Here is a 21797-nt window from a genome sequence, read left to right on the forward strand (position 1 = left end):
TTTCACAATTGCTTCCACTAAAAACTTAAAAGGCCAACGGCTGTCTTCATCTTGTATTGGAAGTGAGCTTAGCTTGCTACCCAGCTGTGCAACTACACTTATACTGAGGGCAGAAGGCCAAGGTAGAAAATGAATGGGCTAAAATGGGAAACATCATTTGACATAAATCCATTCAAATCTAGCCACAAGTCTAGGCAAACTAACAGAGGTGGAAGGGATGTGGTCAGGGTCATGTTAGGGAGAAATTGGGGAAGATATTTCAAAACTGATGAAAGCTTTTTGGATGTGTAACTGTGATACTGACTCTTTTAAACCAAATTCAGTAAACACTGCTTTGATAATTATACGTGTTTCTTTACAGATTATGTTGCCTTTTTAAAAAGCATCATCCCTGTGTTAGATACATGAAAAGTATATTTAAAGAATGAATATACCCTAATTTATGGGACATTCTGAAACAACACTGGATGAAGTAGATGTTATTTCCTGATTTACTGCACAGAAACAAATGACTTTTCAAAGGCCTTCCCTTTATAAGGATAAAAGAACCAAAACCATAGAAGCAAAAAAAAGATCCTTCAATACATTAGTCATAGATGGATGCTTCTATTCATTTGCACATAATCTGTGTGGGGTTAAAAGCATGCTGCATTGGAGGCTAAATCTTTGAATGACAATATTTAAAAGGAAGCAAACAATCTTCACTGAAAACACAACATAAATGGACTTGATGTAAATCACATTGTTGATCAAGATCTACATTCAGCGTCAGCCTGAAGCCGAGCGTCAGATAAGGGTGTTTAATCAGTCGACCCCTTTCTTTTTGAATTTGTCACAAGTAATTTGCTGTTCTGTCTGTCTCCTAGGTGACGCTTATCTGTCGAGGGGGCTTCTGTTTTTAGGACGTGAATTTGTAGGATGCCTTCTGGTCTGGGTGGTCATTGTCTATCAAGACAATGAATGTGCTTGTTGCAGACTGAGATAGGGAAATGAGCATGTGTGTGTATGTGTGTGAATGGAGCAGTAAGACGTCAAGACTGACGTTTGAATGAAACAAACTGGACCACTGAAAACCTGACCTTGATGCGGCTGCAGAGTGTATGCAAACAGTGTGAATGTGTGTGTTTTGTGTATTGTGTGAGGCTAAGTAACAGCTTACCCAGCACCAGAGTTGGCCAGTTGGCTATCCTCGCCTTCAAGCCTTGATGGAAAATCTCATGTAGGAACATGATGGTCTCACTGAAGAAAAAAAGTGTCAACGCAGTGTGAAAACAAAATGACTAAAGAGATTTTATTGTCTGTTTCTCTTTTGAATCCTCAGTATCTGTCTCGGATTTTGCCTCCAGATTAATTAACACTCAAGTGAATCAGTTAAAGAACCAACCATCTGTCTGTCTGTCTGTACCAAAGAAGTACAGAACAATATAAACATTGACTGACGATGAGATGTAACACATTTGATTTGTAATGTATTATAATGTATTTTATTTTGTTTTCTATTTGCTTTTTATTTTTATTACTTCATATTTTAAGAGCCAGCCAACCTATCTATCTGTATATCTTTTTAATGTAGAAAATTCTAAGCATTAACAGATATTGCAATGCTTTTTTTAAACAGAAAATTTGAAACGCAACTTAAAATTGAATTTCTTTTGTTTGATTTTTTTGATGATGAAATGCATATTATAAATCTTATTGTCTTATTAGCAAAATTCCATATTCACACGAGCAAATTTGAAAAATATAAACCCAACCTTACTGTCTTCATGTGCTATATAAAATCCTACAAGGACACACTACAATACTGCACACACTCTAAAACTGTGAAAACGAAAGCCTTAGGTAATGAATTTTGATCTGTAATGTATTTTGGCACACGCATGGAACTCGTGTGGCACAAGCAACATTTTGGTACAACCTTAATTTTAATTTAAAATTAGAAACTCAACTTAAAATAGATTTTTTTTTGTTTGGTTGTTTTGATGATGGACACCTACACACCTGTTGAGGAAGATGCTGCTGACATCGTCGTGGTTGATGGGGGGTTTCTTGGAGCTGGCAGCCATCCTCAGAGGTCTGAGGAAGCAGTTGACGAGGATGTAGAGCTGGTGGACGTACCTGTCATCACACACACACACGGACACAGGGACAAACAGAATATATATCACATAATAATGTCTGGGTTTAAACCTAAGCAGTGATATAGCAGATTCCCCAGCAGTGTTATAGAAATGAGGATTTATCTTCAAAACACATACAGTATATTATGTTTAATGAAGACATTATTAACATTTTATAGTATTCCTTTTAAAATCCTTTAATCCTTATAATATAATTTACACTTATTATAGTAAGTAGTGTTACAAACACATTACAAAAAACATGTTGGTGTGAAAATATATTTTAAACTCTAATAAGATCAACAATCAAAACAAATGCCATACTTGTGACCTGTGTTTAGTCTGGTAATCTGACTGTGGTTCACATTTGAATTAAATGCAATACATGTACAGGAGGGGTGGCAGATATTTACCAAATCTTCTATCTCAGTGTATGTTACTTGATATCAACTCTCCATAAATAGTATATATCATGATTTACATTTTCCCAAATTTCTATTGAGAAACCACTTAAAGGTGAAATACGGGATGGAAATGTTTGTTATGGCAAGCTTTTCTAAAGTGTGTGCTGTTTCTCTATAAAGTATGTACATACTCTGTCTCTGCCTCCACCATGTTGAAGACGATCTGGTTCCTCTTCCTCATGCTCTCAGCGTGAGGAGAGCAGATGTAGTCCTGAACGATGATCTTCCACTTCCTCCGACAGAGCCAGCCCCGCATGAAACTCTGCACCTGAAGGAGTCCAAACAAGGTAGCATAGCATAGTCATAAACATGGAGCGTATTATTTCATGCAACATGAAATCCGAGGTAAGACTCTAGGAAAAACGGGTGACAGAAGAGAAAAACACATGAAAGCTAAGTAGAAAAATATTAATTTACCTTTTTTATCTTTTTGATATCTGGATCTTCATTTTCATGGTTGACATGGTAAGGCCGCATTCGCTCCTTAGTTTTGTTCAGAGCTATAATCTTTGAAGAAAAAATAAATAAATGTCACAAACAATATGAGCATAATGTGGGTGACTAAATGGCTGCACAAAAGACATATTAAATTATAGTGAAATCACAATGGTCTTCTGATGTAAAGTTTGAAGTGATAACATTTACAAGGTTATTATATTCTTAAAGGGATTAAGAGTCATTTGGTTGATGTGATATGTGTCATGTAGTGTGTGCTCAGTGAACTGCTGGTGTGTTTGCAACATGTAGATATCAGACTTCCTCATCTTTGACAATCTGGGGCCTTCATTCAGAAAGAGAGAATGACAGAAAAGGGGGAGGGCTGCTATCAGCTGGTGACAGTAAGCAAATCAAGGCTTTGATGTGCTTGATTATCTGCGGTGCATTGTAAGGCTCAGCAGGTACTGATGACAAAGTATAATCCTCTGCAGACATTTACTCAGTGCAGGTGAGAGAAACCAGCTGCCTACCACAAAGTTAATGTCATCTTTCAGGTTTTAAATCTGAGGCGTCACAAAGAGAATATGTCAGGCAGATGCCAAACTCAAAATGTTATTAAGCTGTAGAAAAAAAAATCATTTCAAATAGTAAACCTAATAATAGATAGCACCACTTCTCTTTAAATAACAGTGATGACTAACTTCAAACATAGCTAGTAAGAGGTTTTTCTTGGCAACACTTTCTTCAGTGAAGAAATGAACCCAGCAGAGGTTAAGACTGGCTCTAGTACTATATTACTTTCCCCTATTTGTTCTTACCTTCAAGCCTCTTGAGCACATCAGTTTATCACAGATGGGGAAAAGCATGAAAGATGAAACCAAAGCCATTTCCAGCCAAAACTTTCATCTTCATTTTTTAATTCACCAATGCTATCATGCAAATGGCAGCAGAGAGGAGCCGGTCTGCCAACTGTTGACAGTTACAGCGGCTAGTTGGTTAAATTATTCATAAACACGGAGCAACACACACATAAACAAACAAACAAGGGTATGTTTTAATGAGATGGATCACCAACTGCACACTGGCTCTCTGGTCTAATCCTTTTTTCATGAGCAGTCCAATTACACAGGCAGATGTTTCCTAATATTAAATGTCTTTCGTTAGCATTTTCATTACCAACAGGGCTCACTGTACACAGCCAATGAGATACAATCACAATGTGTGGCAAGGAGAAGCATCCACGTGTTGCACTAAAGGAGAATTACAACTAAAGGCAGCATAACAGGCTAATCCATTAAACATAATGGTATTTCTTCACGAATACATAAACAACCAATACAATCAAAATATTTATAAAAACTGTTATTGACACGAATGAGCCAAAACAGAATTGGAAATGGAGCTGTGATTTATGGAGATGTTAGCAGCTGGCCCAACAAGCAAATACAGTAGCTGCTGCTCAAACCACAATTCAATTTCAATCAAGCACCTGTACATCCATAAAAACTCTACAGCGCCCTAAGAGAATGTGTACGAAGGAATCACTTCTTATCTGAGACTCTACATGATCTGGCAAATCACAGCATATCTCAGATTATCAATCAAATTTAAACGACAATGGTAAAGCTTTATTTTACAGGTCTATAGTGTGTGAATAATGTACTAACAACTTCCTTGTTTCCTATAAAGAACTATGTAATTTAGTTCAGTTGATAAACCTAAATAATTCACTAATTAACTGCATTTAATAGTGTATAAAATAGTGTGTTCCACTGCTTTGCATTACATGAAGCAAACTGTTGGAAAATGTGTGAAACTAAAGTATCAAATAACTGACAGGGATGTCAGGATCCAAAGTAAGCTCACCTAATATACACCTCAGAAACAATTAGAACTATTGATCTAATTACCATAAACCAATAATTACCCACTGTCAATGTGTGAGAGAGTGAATTTTAATTAGTTCTGATTAACAATGAGGTCAGCTGTGTTTTTTGTGCGAGCGTTAACGTCTGATTTATCGTGCTGTGATGGCAGAACAGAACTGTGTTACGTTCGATAAGTGTAATGGTTAGGCAGCTGTTGGTAAGGAAGCTGGTGTACTGTCTTTATTGAGCGCTGGGCTTCTCCTCCTACGCTCAGAGGTGAATGAGTACCATTCACACCCACTCCTCGCTGCAATAAACACAGCTGCGAGAAGACACACAGTCACTGCATACCCATAGGGATACGGGATATACATATATATTTATACTGTATATACAGTATATATCGTTAATGATATATCATATATAGTTAATGGTGGCGAATAGAACTGAAAGATGCTAAAATAAAAGCTGTTCCCAATTGAAATGTCCACAGAAAGAAGTTCTTATCGCAATATAAAAACTTAAATGATGCAATAGTGTTGGGCAATTGGACAAATGTATCGTCCATCAGCAATTGGCGTATTGGAGTATATCGGAGGTTGTTGGTCATTTTATTTTGCTAATTTAATGGTCTGCTCCGAAGAGTGAGAGTCGCTGGTCAATGGGCAGAGAGAGACAGACAACGGGAGGATTTCAGCTGTAGAGCCAGTACATTTTCACATGTAGCTCAATGAATTAAGGGTTTATTTTGACCAAGAGTTGCTGATTGTTGGAACATTTTAACATATGGCCCAAACTTACAAGGTAATTACTGAATGGTTACCTTCCAGGTGTGTGTTTGTGTGTGCACATATGCATGTTGTACCTCTGCTTTGAGCCTCTCGATTTCTGTGTCCTGATCTTCCAGCTGTGTGCGCAGCTGATTGGCAGCCACCTTCTCAGTCTCCACTATCTGTACAAGGTGGATGTATTTCTGCATCAGCACTTCTCTTTCAATGATGATGTCAGAGTAACTGAAAATAAAGTATAAGAAACATATACAGAGATATTAGTTATATGAGGCAGTTCTATAATAAACATGACTGCATAGCAGCCTATACTAAATATTTACATGTGTTGCTTCTGTCCCCCATTGTGGGTTGTGGCAGAAAATATGGAGATAACACAAAACACTTGATGCTTTTTGAAAGTGTATTGAAATGAATGCTAGGGGGTGATTCAAATGATCCATCCAGTGTGAGGCTCTAAAATTGTATAGGCCTGTGAACTCAACCAGTGTTCACTGTGAGCAAAGGGGTCCATATTGAACACATTTTCAAAGTCCGAACAGTTTTGCTGTTTCACACAAATTTCAGTTCTCACCGGTTTGAAGTATAGCTCGGTTAGAAAAGGTGATGTCACATATTTCAGTCCGCCCATCTGTGTTTAGCAGTTTCCATTACAGTTTCCATACTTTGCTGCATTTTGATTTTATCGTTACATCAGCTTTTCCGCCTCAGCCTAGCGTACAAATGTTTTTGCGATATTTCAAGATGTTTCCGATTTTCCCGAATGTCAACTGTTTTTTTATGGAACAAAACAAAAAGGTGGAACCGCACTTAGTGTAATGTGAATTAAGTCTATTCTCAGTTCTTAATGTCAGAAGTTCAGAATATGCAGTGACCAGTCAGTGTGAATCTGCAGGAAGCACAGATGACCAGAGGAACAACTAATGAGGCTGAGATTGTACGACACCTATAAAATACAAGCAATACACGCTTTTTGAAACTATCAAATTCACATTATCTTTTTCAGGGCAACCGTGTCCAAACTGTCTGAGCATCTTTGAACACAACAACGAAGAAAATCTTTAAAAAGTTGCAGCAGTAACTAAAAATAAGATTTTCACATTTTCCAATCTTTGCCAATTTCATAGTGCACGAAAATAAGACTTCGGTGGAACGTGCAAAACAAGGCGCAAAAAGTGAAGTGTTCATTGGAACACAATCAGCGTTGCAGTAAATTCTACATGATTTAGTATATTTAATGGGCTTTAAAATGGAAAAACCACCAGTATGGCCATAATAATGCTCTCTAATATTAATGTTCTGTCACATCACATCAAACTGTGCTTAAACAATATGATGTCATATTCCCTGCTGTATAAAAGAGAGGGGAAAGCACACAAATACCCTTTATGCAATACTACGTGCGTACCTTGCCTGCTGGATGGCCTCCACCCATTCATCACACTCAATCTCCTCCTCTGTCCGCAGCTCCAGAGGCTTCTGTCCGTCGTGACCAAACACGATGAGAAAGTAGTGCTGAATAGAGAGAGAGAGAGAGACAGAAGAGCTGTTTATATTTGTGACCCTGACACCTAACACATCTACAACACCACCCCTCAGTTGTGCCAACATTCTCACTTTACAGCACAAGATGTTCTGGTTCATTTGAGATGCTAGCCACAGCTCATCAGTCATATGGCACACACATATGGAAACATGGCCTTCAACTACATTTGCTTTTCACGCTCATTTCTTGCCCAGATTCATCTCATATAGAGTTCCACAGGCCTTACATGAAGTAGCAGAGCACACAGACAGAGAGTGAGACAGAACGGGGGAGGGTACAGAGTTATTTGCTCACTGAAATAAAGCATCAAGTATCATCTGTGCCTCCCTTCTCCACCAGCCTATTATCATCACCATCAATTAGCCCGCTCCCTGTCTCGCTCTCGTTTCCTGTCTGTCTCTCTTATTATTCTGATTCATTTCCCTGAGTATCTGCCTTTAAAACACTTCCCCACACTTACACTCAGTCACATGCCAACACATGCAAGCACAGACACCTACAATAGAGCACACACACACACCAGGCATTATGTGAAGTGATAGAGGCTTTTATTCAAATGGTCATGTCCTGGGGCACTGGGTTACCAGAAGAGCTGCTATTCTTAGTCAGGGAAAACAGAGAAGACTGAGCTCTGCATGGACTTTCTCTCTTCTCCTCTTCTCATCATCCAACCACCTCTTTCCTCCTCCTCGTCCTCCTCCTCTCTCTCTCTCTTTTCACTTCACCTATCATCCCACTCCGCCTCCTCTGCCCCGCTCAACCAGCATCCTTACTTCTCTTGTTGTCGAAAACCCACTCCTTCATCCCCACATTCCTTCATCCTCTCTTTGTGTGTCTCTCAGTAAGGATTCAGTGAACCAAACTGAGTCTAGAGAGGAGAGGTTTACCCTGCAGGAGGATGGACGGGTTTCGGCCCATGCAGTGGGGATGGGCTGGGTACAGTCACCAAGGTTATTGGAATACATACACGCACACACATTCATAGACCCTCCTCCATCTCATCTCCATCTTCCTATCCCTGCTTTTTATGTATCTGTCATTTTGATTCACTGGCTGACTGGATTTTATTACATCAACAAAAGTGTGAGCTCTAACAGTCTTTGACAGGGAGAACGAGAGACAGAGGAGAGTTGAGAGAGGGATTGGTTACATAATATTTCTTAACCGAGTACACATTTCTAAATTGTGTCACCACCTAACAAGATAGCATTTCCATGGCAACGCAATATCTGATGCTTCTGCCGTGTTCATGTTTTGTGCTGTTCAGTGCTGCTGCCTCTATTCATTTAATGCTTTTATTGATCCATTCTGCAATTTTAGATGTGAGAAGGAAGCAGTGGCAAGAAGAAAATGAACACATTTTGCTATTGCAGATTTTAGAGATCTTGATGGATATTCTGAGGCTATGTTATCTGCACATTCAAGATAACACAGTATGTTAATGGTGTTAATGGTCATTGATTTTCACAGTGCACATTACATCTCTTGGTTTATAATGAATCTGCCTTTTATTCTCTTATTGAAGTGAATACACACAAACGTTTTCACACAATGTTGGTATTGATTCACATGGTTGCTTTGATCACACAGATGGCCCTGTCATTATTATCACATATACAGTGATGACAATGTTAGTGACTGCAGTTGCTTCTCCTATTGTATGCTCAATGGTAGAATAGTGGTAGTAGCAATACCACTCTGCTGCAATAAATGTCCTACAGTCAAAATGTTACTAAAGTAAGAGTGTAAAAGTGTTTCTAATAAATATACTTAATAAAAATAACTAAAGTGAAGGTATTCATTATGCAGGCAGACAGTCCTTATTCAGTGTAATATTTGACTGTTGTAATATGACATCTGAACATGACATGACTGATGCATCATTTTAATGCTAAAATTAGAGATTATAGTAGTATCCTACTCTGTAATGTGATCATGTGTTTTGTATGTCAGATATTATTCTGTAAAGTATATTGTCATTATGCCATATAAAGGAAGTCCTCAAGAATGTACACTGTGTTTTGGTGAAAAACACTGAATGTAAACTTTGTTTCTTTAAAAGAACTAACTCCACAGAACACCTCAAAGTACAGTAATGAAGTAAATGTAGCATACTTGATTGCATTTCACAAATATATTGCATACAATTAATACTGATTTGATTTCATATAATCTCCCTTTTCAGGATACTTTACACATAATGTAAATGTAACCTTAAAGTTGTCAGTTTGTAGGTTTAAATAAGTCAAATCTGCAACATATTTGTATCCTACTTTTATATTAATCTTTTATTTTACCCCTTCTGTATCATTACTACTACTATTTGCTGCATCAGTGACCCAATTGCCCAGAGGCAATCATTAAAGTTTAATGGTATCACACACTTTGTAGCAGATTTTGCATCATGCTGGACCTTGTGGCATTGGAAACATTAACAATGCAGTGCAATGAAATGCATTGTAACACTGAACTGTGTCCTCATTAGTCGAGAGAGGAACACAGTAAAAGCATTAAGAGGTCCGACTCTCTCCGAGCTGTGAACACGCAGCTTCCCAACTCTACAACTCTACCATTCAGGTCTACTGGCTCGCTCTCCCTTCAAATCAGCTCAAATGTACCCTTCATCCCTCAGGGCCTTCACTGTACTGTAAGAGATTTAATTTAAACAAATAAAGACAGGAAAAGCAAAAGAAACAAAGAGACAAAGAGACAGAGACTCTTTTCTACTCTTTCCCTCTTTATGTCACCGACAACCAATTTACCACTCACCTTTTTTGCCTAATCGGAGGAACAGCTATTATAGAAAATGAGACTGTGAAACTGACAGCGTGACACAAAGGAGTGTGTTTTACCACCATCGAGCAAGACCGACACAATGAAAGGAAATTTTATTATTCATGAACAATTTCAGGTCAGTCATTTAAAACTGCTTTCTGCAAGAAGAGGTGAGGAGTGAAACTCATACTTTTTCAAACTTTAGTATATGAAAACCTACCAAACACACCCGTTTATGGCGGTGCTGTGATGGAATACTTTTTTCTTTATTAAAGATTAAAGAGTCAAAGATGAAATTGGACTTGGTGGTGATAGATTCATTAGGCAAACGATGGCTGGGGGATCCAGAAATACTTGCGTGTTATAAATATTTAAAAGCAGAGATGACAGAATGTTGGGAGTCACTGATGATTAGGGGGCTGGAATAGCATCTAATGATGCAACAGTGCTGTCTGCTTTGGTATCTGCACGACAAATGGTGTTGTACAGTACCACAGACGGGCCTTGTTTTTTTCTTGACTCTTTTGCTCAGCCTTTCAGAGCGACAGCATTTTACTACCGCAGGCTTTTAAAAGACCATACCAGTATGTTTGGCTAAGGTTTGGCTTCTTGACAACAAATCATCTGTACTTTTGAGTGCATGCTATACCCTTATGGATCTTTGTTATGTATTATTTCGTGCTGTTCCAGGTAGCCATTTGTTTTCATGTATTTCCACCCAGCATGAAAACCAATAGATCAGTATCTTTAAAGACCCTGTATTCTCATAAAGGTGTTCTCTCTCACATGCAGGCTCATTAGAATATACCGGCCCCCATCTGAGTTTCTCCACCCACGGATTGAGAACTACCTTTGCAAAGATGCAACATATTTCTCTCGCAATCCAATCAGAACAGACAGAGAAATAGATCATCCCGCTATTGCCTTGACTCACCTCCATATACAGTATTGTGTGTCTCACTTCATGTGGCCTCATTTCTTTCAAACTTGATTTTCATAAAAGCAAGTATTTAGAAAAGACACCATTCAAACCAGTGAGCAAAAAGTACTGCAAGCAAGTATGCAACAGTGCAAGCACAACATTTTTTTTGCACGAAGGCCTAGGAAAGTAAAGGTTACTACAGCATCAATGAATAAGTCAATTACTACAGTTTTTATAATGTAAGTGCTGCAGGGGAAAGCAATCACAGGTTGGCTGATAATATGTCCTTAGTCATGTGTGTTTCAGAGGGTTTTTGTCTCATCCCATTTCTTAGTAGTTTTAACACAACAGGCTTCACTGGATGCTGATGTTTATTGCGTTGCCACCTCTGCAGTGCGATGGTGAAGCAGGGACTGCTCAGAGATCCTGAGTCCCGCAGGGTGGTAATTACCATTACAGAGAAATACAACAGCGAAGAGACCAGATTTGTGTGTACGTGTGTGTGTGTGTGTGTGTGTGTGTGTGTGTGTGTGTGTCTACAGAGGGAGCCGATATCATGCATAAACTGGATTTCCTGTATGTGTACGTGTTGAAGTATATACACGTCATTTTGTGTTTCCCTTAAAAGAATAGAAGAAAACAGAACATGAGATACAACAAAAAAAACACATGTAGAGTAATTGAAGTTACATAATATTTTAACACTGAGGTTGTTTTTCAGAATAACTAAGCTATATTGCAGACAGAATCTTTTTGGCTTACGAGACAGACTCAAATTGATGCCATGTACACAATAGGCCGTAAGAAATGTGTTATTGGCCATTATAAGGATTAAATCAGTTACTGAAACAATAAAAGTAATTTATGAAAAGAAGCTTTAGAGAGATAAATAGGGTAGAAGGGATGTGGGTTCAGTTGTACCAACCACCAGTCTTCTGGATCAGACTCACAATCTGCCTCCCTCCTCTTTATATTCCTTTCATTTCTCAGCTCCTGTCGTGCTCCCACAGGGGCTATAATGTCTTTTTTGTGCCAAATGTAGCTTCATAAAATCCTCCAACGACAAAAACAAAGCGCTATTGTCATAAAAACCTTGTGCATTCAATGATATAAATGTAATCTTATTTACTGTACAGTAGGCTGCAGTACCTGCACATGCATGCATCTTTTTTAATAAATGGTCATCCATTGTATTTTCCATAAGAAAATAACCAATTAGCATAGCTTAGCATAAAGACTGCAAAGAGGGTGAAACAACTAGCGATAAAAATAAGTTGTGTCACATACGTAGCATAGTTTTACGTAACAAAACATACTTATTTTTTAACCTAAACCACAACCTTTTCCTAAACTTAACCAAGTAATATATCATACTTAATCTACGTCACGTAAGTAACGGGTAATTATGGGTTAAAAACCCATAATATTTGTTTTATGCTTCGGTTATTGTACAGATTAAACAAACATGATATATGTGGTTAATTAGTGAGCTTCAGAGGTGCCGGTAAGTGGTTTCGTACTGTTGGGCAGAGCCAGACTGTTTCCCCAAGTGTCTGGTCTTTATGCTAAGCTAAACTATCCAGCTCCTGGCTGTCGCCTTCATATATCATCTGTATCGAGGTGCCACGGCAGTTCACCTGGTAGAGCAAGCGCCCCACGTCTTAATGCTGAGTCCTTAGCAGTGGCCAGCGTTCGAATCCGACCTGCTACCCTTTGCTGCATGCCGTCCCCTATCTCTCCCCCTTTCCTGTCTATCATTGGCTGTATCAATAAAGGCAAAAAAAAGCCCAAAAAATATCTTTAAATAATTAATCTTCTTGTAAGACGATAAGGATATTTCCCAAGATAGCACAAATATGAAGTAGATCGCCTAACATGACAAAAGAAAATACATGAGATGTAAAAGTTCAGTTTAAATTGCCCTCTTTGAATATTTATATCCCTATAACAACCATTCTGTAATTCAGAAATCCAAACAGCTTCCCATTAGAAAACAAGAACAGATTATTTATTTCTTGTAGACTTGTCATTGTGAAGGGATGCAAAACATTAATCCTACAGCGGCAGCAGCAGCAGTGCTTTATGTAACCACTGAATTAAACTAATGATGTACCAGCTAATGTGACAATCACTGAATCAACATCCCACATCCTGCTGTTTTTCATTGCCCTCCATGCTGCTCACTTCCTCCAAATAAGTTTTTATAATAAATTATGGGGCCGTGTTGTCTCTCTCTCTCTCTCTCTCTCTCTCTCTCTCTCTCTCTCTCTCTCTCTCTCTCTCTCTCTCTCTCTCTCTCTCTCTCTCTCTCTCTCTCTCAGAAACACGCATACAAAACCTTCACACATACATACAACTCACACACATACTGTATATTAGTATACTAATAACTGTTGTGTCTGCCTTACTCTGATCAGGGATTACCTGTCTCTTTCTCTGGAGATTAAACATATAGCTCCCCTCCTCCATAGTTTACTTTCACGGGTGTCCTCCCACTCTACATAAATCAAAAACAAACATAAATACACACACATATAATATATATAGCTATCACAGTTGCTCTGTCACTCCATCACCAGGAGGAATTGTTGGGAAACATCCTGCCGCCTTAATGCATTACATGCTGGATTGGAAAGTTTGCTCTACGACTCCCACAGTGCAAGTGCAAGCAGAGGTGTCTAAACAAACCGTAAATCTGTTTTACTATATGCTTGAGAATTGCCTGATCCTGTAAAATACACTGCTCATAAACTGTGCACTGACAACAACAAACACACATGATACTACTTGACAATCCCATCACCTGACGCTAAAGTCTATTTCATACACTCCTTGTGGGATATGTGTGTCTCCTTTTCTCTGTGCCACACCACTCTACATCACCACCTGTAGATGGCGACAGGAGGAGCATGTATAGTAGATATGGGAGCAGCTCCAGCAATAACAATAACACAACTGAAGAGTACAGAGGCTCAATATCCCGAGAGCTTTTATCACCCCATGAACAGCCCAGCACTGGTTCAGGAGGAGATGTGATGAAATAACTCATACCTGCTCGGTTTGTTTTATGTATTATTCTCACCTCTCCTCTGCCTAATCTGAGGCAGTGCGGTGACTGTCAAGTTTTATAAACAATTGTAGCCCTGCCAAATTCAGCTTTCCCTGACAGGCTGATCAATATGTTGCCAACATATTCATGTTATGCATTTTGCAGAAAAACTATCTGAACATTTGATGCAGCAATCATTTAAATTGTAGGTCAATAATGGCACCAAATGTGATTTTTTTTTCAAGTCAACTGAAGGCAATGCTGGATTTGATTTGATTTCAGCTCAACATTCAATACAACCACCTCCATGAAACTGATTAGCATTGCTCCCAGAATGCAGGGTTACTTGTGGTTCCTAGAGTCTCTAAAAGTACAATGGGAGCCAGAACCTTCAGCTATTAAGCTACTGTAGGAACCAGCTCCCAGTTTGTGTTCGGGAGACACCCTCTCCACATTTAGGAGCAGGGTGAAGACTTTCCTCTTTGATAAAGCTTATAGTTAGGGCTGGCTCAGACTTGCCGTTGACCAGCCCCTAGTAACGCTGCTTTAGGCTTAGACTGCCGGGGGAAACCTCTCTCCTCTACTCTTCTCCCTCTCTATCTGTATGCATTCATGTCCCTTAAATGCATGTTACTAACTCCGCATCCGGGCATCATCCCCGGAGTTTCTGTGTCTCTCATCTGGAAGGTTGCCACTATTAAGCTTTTTTGACATCCTGGATTCTATTTTTAAATACGATCACATCATCATTTCTGTCACATGTCTATGTTGTATTTTTACTTTGTTGTTTATTCTGTACACACGTCATCTATTGCACGTCTGTCCGTCCTGGGAGAGGGATCCCTCCTCCGTTGCTCTCCCTGAGGTTTCTTCCATGTTTCCCCCCTTTAATTGTGGGATTCTTTTAGGGAGTTTTTCCTTGTGCGGTGAGAGGGTCTAAGGACAGAGGGTGTCGTATGCTTGATTTAGCGTAGAGTGGGCTTAAGTACCACACTCACCTGGTCACACCTCCTTCATTCTAGTGTTTTATGTCAGAGCCCCCCAGGGCTGTGTGCTCAGCCCCCCTCCTGTTCATTCAGTACACCCATGACTGCAGCCCCCCGACATGGAGAGATCTTTGTTGTGAAGTTTGTGGACAAAACTATCATCATAGACCAGATTACGTTCCAGAGGAAATCAACAATCTTGCAGAGTGGTCCTCGGAGAACAACGGCCAACCAGCACGTACATTTGGCCCCTGCATGAGAGGAAATAACTCTCCATACGAGCTGGCGGCGATAGTCTGTATTTGTCATTCAAAAAGGGAAACCTGAAAATGTAGGCCTGTGGATCAACAAGCCGTTGCGTTTGCCGAAGATACTCAGACCACTCTAGCTTCATTGCAGAGGGCCATATTGTTGTGAAAATATTTGTGTATTGGAATGATCAGAGGACATGAAGATGAAAAATTAAAAGAGCCTTCTGTGTGTGCCCTCTTGACTTTATTCAATTGTTTGTTTTCCTCATGTCTGCTTCTCTTCACGTTCTTCTCTGCATCGGATTTGTTTAAGCTAAGAGTGATTTCTCTCACCGACGGACTCCGCTGTCGATTCAACATGCTGAATCGGCAGAAAAGCCACCAACAAGGGCTGACTAGTGCCAAAAGGTGCAGGACACACCGCAAAAACTAGGGCAACAGATGCTAAACAACAGCCCAACATTGGATGACGGACGACCATCGGAGTGGTGTGTCAGGGCCTTAACTGTCTTAACTGAAAGAAGGCACAGTACAAAATGTTGTACTACTTCTTTGAAATAAGCAGTTTTTCTTAGATCATAAACATCTGACAGAACATATATAAGAACATTGTTGTTGTACCAGGAGTGTTTTCTTGAAAGTAAGATCCACCCTCATTTACCATTCTTTGATTAGTGCAGTATTTCAAACACGAGACAGATTTTAAGATGCATACCAGCTGTAAACTCTTATCCGACACTAATGAGGTCCATAATGGCTGAAACGCTTGGCAAAAGACTTAAGAGGAAAATGAAAAGCAGCCTGCGGAGGAGAGCAGTCTCCAGATTAGTGTGAGCAACAGAGAAAACGTGAGGCTCTGAGAGGACCGTTTAGAATTAGACAAGCTTTCTAATGAGAAATAATTACACATATACATGAATCAGAAAGTCAGCACTGACACTTCAACTCTAAAGTGTCACCCCACCTTTTCTTGCATCAAGTCTAATGAGGAAGGAAACTGCTGAAAAGAAACCGTATGTGCTTATAACTCAACAAAAGCACATGATTGAATTACCTATGATTATTAGGATTATATTTCTACAATCCCCAGCTATGGTGTCTATCCCTTTTGAAGCATCCTTGATGACGATACTGAGCCTTAAAGTCTGCAAACACAACACTTGAACATAATAATCATCCATATCTTAGAGTAACACCAGAAAGATATTCCGTATTTCCTAATATATATTAATGCTGAGACTGAAGAGTCAGTTATGTCTTATGTACGGTGGCCCTGTGGTGCAAAACAAATTCAGAAAACAACAAACAATAAATAGCACTTTGAGTTTTGTTTACTCAAATGAAAAGTGCACCTATAAATACAATTTATAATTATTATTATTTGTTCTAATATTTCAGGAATCAATGACATGTTAAGCCAAAGAACAACATAGTGTATGATTCCTTTTCAATAAATAAACAGCTGGTTTCAATTATTTTACACATGCCATCATACACGAATCATAAGTTTGGCAGTGGATACAACTTTTGCTGCAGTATACAAAATTAAGCTCCTAAAATGGTATACAGATTTTTTTCTTTTTAACAATGCTGCTTCAGGCACCGTCATAAAAACAAACAAGTTTGTGTTTCATCTCTATTTTCAAAACCACAAAAAAAAGTGCAACTGTAAATGCAGCGTGTACATCCCCCCCCCAACAAAAAATGGTCTCCATTTACTCCAGAAATTACTCCTAAATTTACTCCAAACGAAGTCCTTTGAGCTTTTTGTATTTAATACTCTATCTACCCTTTCCTTACCAGATGGTTGGCGATCTGGACACAGGCTACACTGGGATCAGTAACCAACCCAACGTTTGACAACAGGTGAGAGTTAGTTTGACAACTATATACAGCTAAATCTACTGGCCTTATACACACACAAAACCATTCAGACCAGTGCGGATGCTCTCCAAAATATTTGAAGGGTTTCTGTCTTTCTGAGAGTAAAACAGAGAGAGAGAGAGAGAGAGAGAGAGAGAGAGAGAGAGGAGAGAGAGAGGAGAGAGAGAGAGAGAGAGAGAGAGAGAGAGAGAGAGAGAGAGAGAGAGAGAGAGAGAGAGAGAGAGAGAGAGTAGCTGTGTGTTATTTGTGTGTGTACATTGTGGCTCTCTGTGGGGGTGTGATACTGCAGGTTGCTGGCAGACTCACTATACTGCACAGAAAACAGTGAAGAGCGACTGATGCGGAGGGGGAAGGCCTCCTCTCCCTTTATCCTGCACAACGAATAAAACCCAGGAGCAGACAACTTCCGAAATTCACCCTGATTGACAGTCGATCATCAAATACACACGAGCACACACACCGCCTCGTAAGTCAGATAACATTTTTTTTAAACAATGTTATTTAGTTTATGCCACTGTGAGCTTGGCTATGTAGCTAAACATTACATTGCAGCACATGAGGTTTCAGCTGAGGGCAGATTGAAAATAACCCTAATTAAACATCACAGCTGTAGTGCGAGAGTGAGACCGATGGGGAGAGAGAGTGAGACTGTCAGTGTGAGTGAGGATAAAAAGAAAAAAGACCGGTTTATGCTTACATCAGTACCGATATTAGCGGTTGGAACCACATGCAAATTTGCTCTCAAAAAGACATATTTATTTTCCTTTCATCATCATTTATAACAACTTAATTACAGGAATGAAGACATCCTCTTCTTGCTTTGTGCATGACTTGATTAAAGGCACACTCTACCATCTCCTGGCCTCTAAAGCCTTTTATCCATTTGCTTAACTCTGGAAAGAATTGTCTTTACACATACTGTACATTTAAAGAGACAGACACCTACTGTATGAGTAGGTGTAGGGATTCAGTGGGGATGGATATTTTATGACCAACAATGATTGGTGTTTGTTTTTTGTACCTCTCATATAATTAATTTTGCAAACTGTAAAAGAGTCAATGCTTCAGTGTATCCCCAGGCCAACATTTTAAGGGACATGATGTCAGTGCACACACATCCCTGAGGCTGAACACTGGGATCAAACAGAGAAATCGTTCTGTTTTCTCTGTAATTGCTTTCACAGATTCATTCTCTGTTTGATATAACATTAAGAATGATGATACATGCATGCGTGTTTAATTTTTCCTCAATGAAATGCATGTGCACATGGAAGGCCTAATTCAAATGTTTCCTAGCAACAAGATCTACCTAACTGTTAGAGCAACAATGCTGTGGCAGCTCCAAGGAGCACATCATCAACAGATTTGCCAAAAATATTTCCCTGTGTATCACTGCTTTAAAGCCATGAACCTCTTTGTGTAACTAAATGAAGCACAATACATTTATATTGTGTAATGTTACAACCATAAAAACATGGCATCCTAGGAATTAATATGTAATTACATGTACAGACTGCTGCATCAAGAAAATAATGAATTATGCATTTGATATGTAACTTTATAGCATACATGAGGTTAAATAAAAAGAACCTGTTGCTGCATTGCTATAGTTGCTTCGTAGCGTCTCTACATGAATTTGACTTAAGAAGAAATGTCAACCGTGACTGAATAAGATGTTCAGATACAAATGTGACAGACTTTTTGAGGCACCTTCAACAGGTTTCAAATCAAGTACTTTTTGTGGCTGCGGTGAGTAAATTTCATGACCTCAGAGAGATACGAGAAGAGAGAGAAATACATGTATGTGAAAGGCCCTGCATTTCTTTTTTCAAATTGAAAAAAGACATGCTGTGGGAAACCTAACTCTCCTACCAGCCTGCTCCCATTAGCACATCTGAATCTGAGGGGGATGATCAGCTGCTTGGGAATGATGCACTTAGAGCACTTGACACAGCCGAAAGCAAGGAGGCTGAACTGCTGCAGCCACTTCAGCCTGATGCTGCATTAGCTACTTGCTCTTTTTTTTACTGTAGCCTACATGGGCGACACTTTGAGTGCCATGAAACGATTTCAACTTGCAGTTTTCATGATTATATCATAAAGTTTAACAAACAAGCAATAGTCTATATAGATCTCGCCTGGAACCATGGGTTGTATGATAAACAAGACATATCAGCTTCCATATATGCATCTATTTGGAGTGCATGTCTGTTAATTCATTATTTGTCATTTTATCTTACAATCAGTGACCGCGCCATAATGATGTCATGGGTTGCAGATTTTGGGAAGTTGTGCTATCAGATAATAAAAGATGTAGGAACTTGCATCCATAGCAGGGTTTAGTGGATTGACTTCCTCTAGCTCTTTTTAAAACTCTCACCTGTTTCTCCAGCGCTTCCTTCCCAGTAGTGGACATCTTGGGCGCCGGCGAGCGCTCGCAGGTGCATCCTTCCAACAGGTAAATCCCGGCGGGTCTCGTGCTCTGCTCGTTCTCGGAGTAGAACAGTATATTCTGGTAGAGGGCGAAGAACTTCTCGTGCCATCGGCTGTTCTCCGCCGTCTTCTTGCTCAGGTAGCCGCGCTTCGTCCCCTCTTTACGCGCGACCACCGACAGAAACAGCGCGTGCCCTTCGTTGTAGCGGACGCTCTTCTGCATTTTGTCGTACGGTTTGGAAGAGGGAAGAGAGAAGAAAGTGGGACAAGCGGAGCTTTCACCGCGAGCCCATGTTGGCCGGGGGTATGCGTGTGAACTTTCCCACAGAGAGACGCGCGGCTCAGCGGCACCGTGGCGCACCAAAAAGTTGCCCCGCTGCCGGAAGCGCTTCTGCAGAGGAACTCATAGTGAAGATGTCCGAGTCCCACAAGCTCTAAAATAAATCCATGCTGCTCGGCAAACAAACAAACAAGCCGGAGGACGCAGGAGGCGTGTCGTCCACAAAGGGGAGAACCCTCAAGTGGACAGTGACAGAACCACAGACCTGTAATACTGTAATCGGCTTTGACAGTGGTTAACTCTCTCTCTCCATCTCTCCGGTTATGCGCGCTGATCTTGGAGTTGGCGGAATTAAAGGCGGAGCGTGTGTGTGTGTGTGTGTGTGTGAGATACGTAGATGAAGGCCAAATGCAGATTTTCTCGGCGGCAAATGTTGTGATTTGTTTCTGAAATATTAGGCTTATAGCGTTGCTTCAAACAACACACACGCACACACACTAAAGGTTACATTAATGGATAAAGAATAAAGATACAATACAATATTCCACCTTAACAAAACCTGATGTAAGTAAACAGTTTAAAGCTTCTTTATGATAAAAACCTGTTCCCTTCAGGCTTTCTGCCCAACATGAAGACAGTTCTTATTTAAAATAGATTTTACGCATTATAGTCTATTTACATGCCATGGAGAGCAGCATATATGAAACAAATAGTATAAAGCCTTTAGAGGCAACAGATGGAGCTGCACAAAGCAAAAAACATCACCTTATGTGGTCACTTGAGGAAACTGGTTGGGGCTGAAGATTTCAAGTTTGAATAAAAAATCTGGAGTTGTGGAGTTATAAAGAAGTGACCTAGCCCCCTCTTAGCTTAAGGCTATATTAGCCGCTACTAGCATAATGTACCAAACTATATCCAACTGAATTGCCAGCGCTCAAGTTGCATTGTGGGTAATGTAGGTACACTATATTGACAAGGAAGAAAAAAAGATCTGAAGGTACTGCTGCATCCATTTTCTTTCCTTTTTTCAACAGTACATTGTGACTGTCAATAACATAGCGGTGCTTATTCTAAATATGTAGAGTTCTCTTTTAGGATCAAAGAACAGCTTTGTCACAAATTTGTCTTTTTTTATTTATTTAATCACACTAATTTCACATATAGTTTGGTAAGTAAAATCTTGATAATTTGGTATTAATTGATATTTTGACAGTTACAGTACAGATGATGGTGATAACTGGAAAACTGTGGCACGCAAGCACACATGCACGCACATGCACACACAAAGAGAGCAGCAAAAGCCACTCTACTCAGTGCTGTACCACTTCTGAAACAAGTTTTTGCTTCTTAACTTCTTTGTATACTCTTCTTTGAGCATGCTTATACACTGATAGTTAGGTTCTCCTCCATGTGTGTGTTCTCATGGTGTTGCAGTGATGTCAAGAGTCCGACTGCAGCCACTCCATGAGGGATGACCTGTCCGAGATGCTCAAAAGATCTAAAAGATGTTTATTATTCTTCCTAAAGAGACGGAGACAAAAACACAAAGGTGTTACTTAAACATTGTATATAAAACTATTGTATATCCTCACATAGCCCTGTATGTGTTGAACCTAAATACACTGTACTCTCACACACAACTGTGTGAGAGTACAATAAAATTGCTGTTCTTAACATCCAACCAGCAGCTCAACTCCTCTGTGTACGATTATTGTGTACTGAGCATGGCTTCACGTCAACAAAGGACAAACATTTAATATAGGGAGGATTATATTGAGCCATACCTCTGTGTGTGTGTGTGTGTGTGTGTGTGTGTGTGTGTGTGTGTGTGTGTGTGTGTGTGTGTGTGTGTGTGTGTGTTGTCAGATAATATGGTGAGGATTACTTAGGTGGAGGCTAAGCAGCACTCAGCTCCCAGCAGGCTCTGTGTTAGAGCGAGGAGATGCTGTGTACAAATAGAAATGTGTAGAGATAGAAAACCATATTTGAAAGT

General features: G+C 39.7%; 2 protein-coding genes across 6 annotated transcripts in view; both read right to left on the reverse strand.

Moving 5' to 3' along the window:
- Positions 1–20110, reverse strand: part of rasgrf2b (Ras protein-specific guanine nucleotide-releasing factor 2b) — a 44196-nt gene extending 24086 nt beyond the window's left edge. For all 5 annotated transcript variants that reach the window (XM_029440305.1, XM_029440301.1, XM_029440303.1 and 2 more), the window contains exons 1-7: positions 19472–20110; positions 7087–7193; positions 5756–5903; positions 3002–3091; positions 2716–2852; positions 2002–2118; positions 1160–1239 (exon numbers count right to left, since the gene is read on the reverse strand). In XM_029440305.1, coding sequence (XP_029296165.1) covers positions 1160–1239; positions 2002–2118; positions 2716–2852; positions 3002–3091; positions 5756–5903; positions 7087–7193; positions 19472–19747 — 955 coding nt within the window. In that variant the 5' untranslated portion in view covers positions 19748–20110. The remainder of the gene's footprint in view (positions 1–1159; positions 1240–2001; positions 2119–2715; positions 2853–3001; positions 3092–5755; positions 5904–7086; positions 7194–19471) is intronic.
- An 810-nt stretch (positions 20111–20920) lies between these two features.
- The window catches only part of msh3 (mutS homolog 3 (E. coli)), a 42870-nt gene continuing 41993 nt past the window's right edge, over positions 20921–21797 (reverse strand). Inside the window, exon 24 of the mRNA XM_029438786.1 lies at positions 20921–21325. Coding sequence (XP_029294646.1) covers positions 21244–21325 — 82 coding nt within the window. The 3' untranslated portion in view covers positions 20921–21243. The remainder of the gene's footprint in view (positions 21326–21797) is intronic.

Source organism: Cottoperca gobio, chromosome 9 (assembly GCF_900634415.1).
Source record: "Cottoperca gobio chromosome 9, fCotGob3.1, whole genome shotgun sequence".
Classification (NCBI taxonomy): domain Eukaryota; kingdom Metazoa; phylum Chordata; class Actinopteri; order Perciformes; family Bovichtidae; genus Cottoperca; species Cottoperca gobio.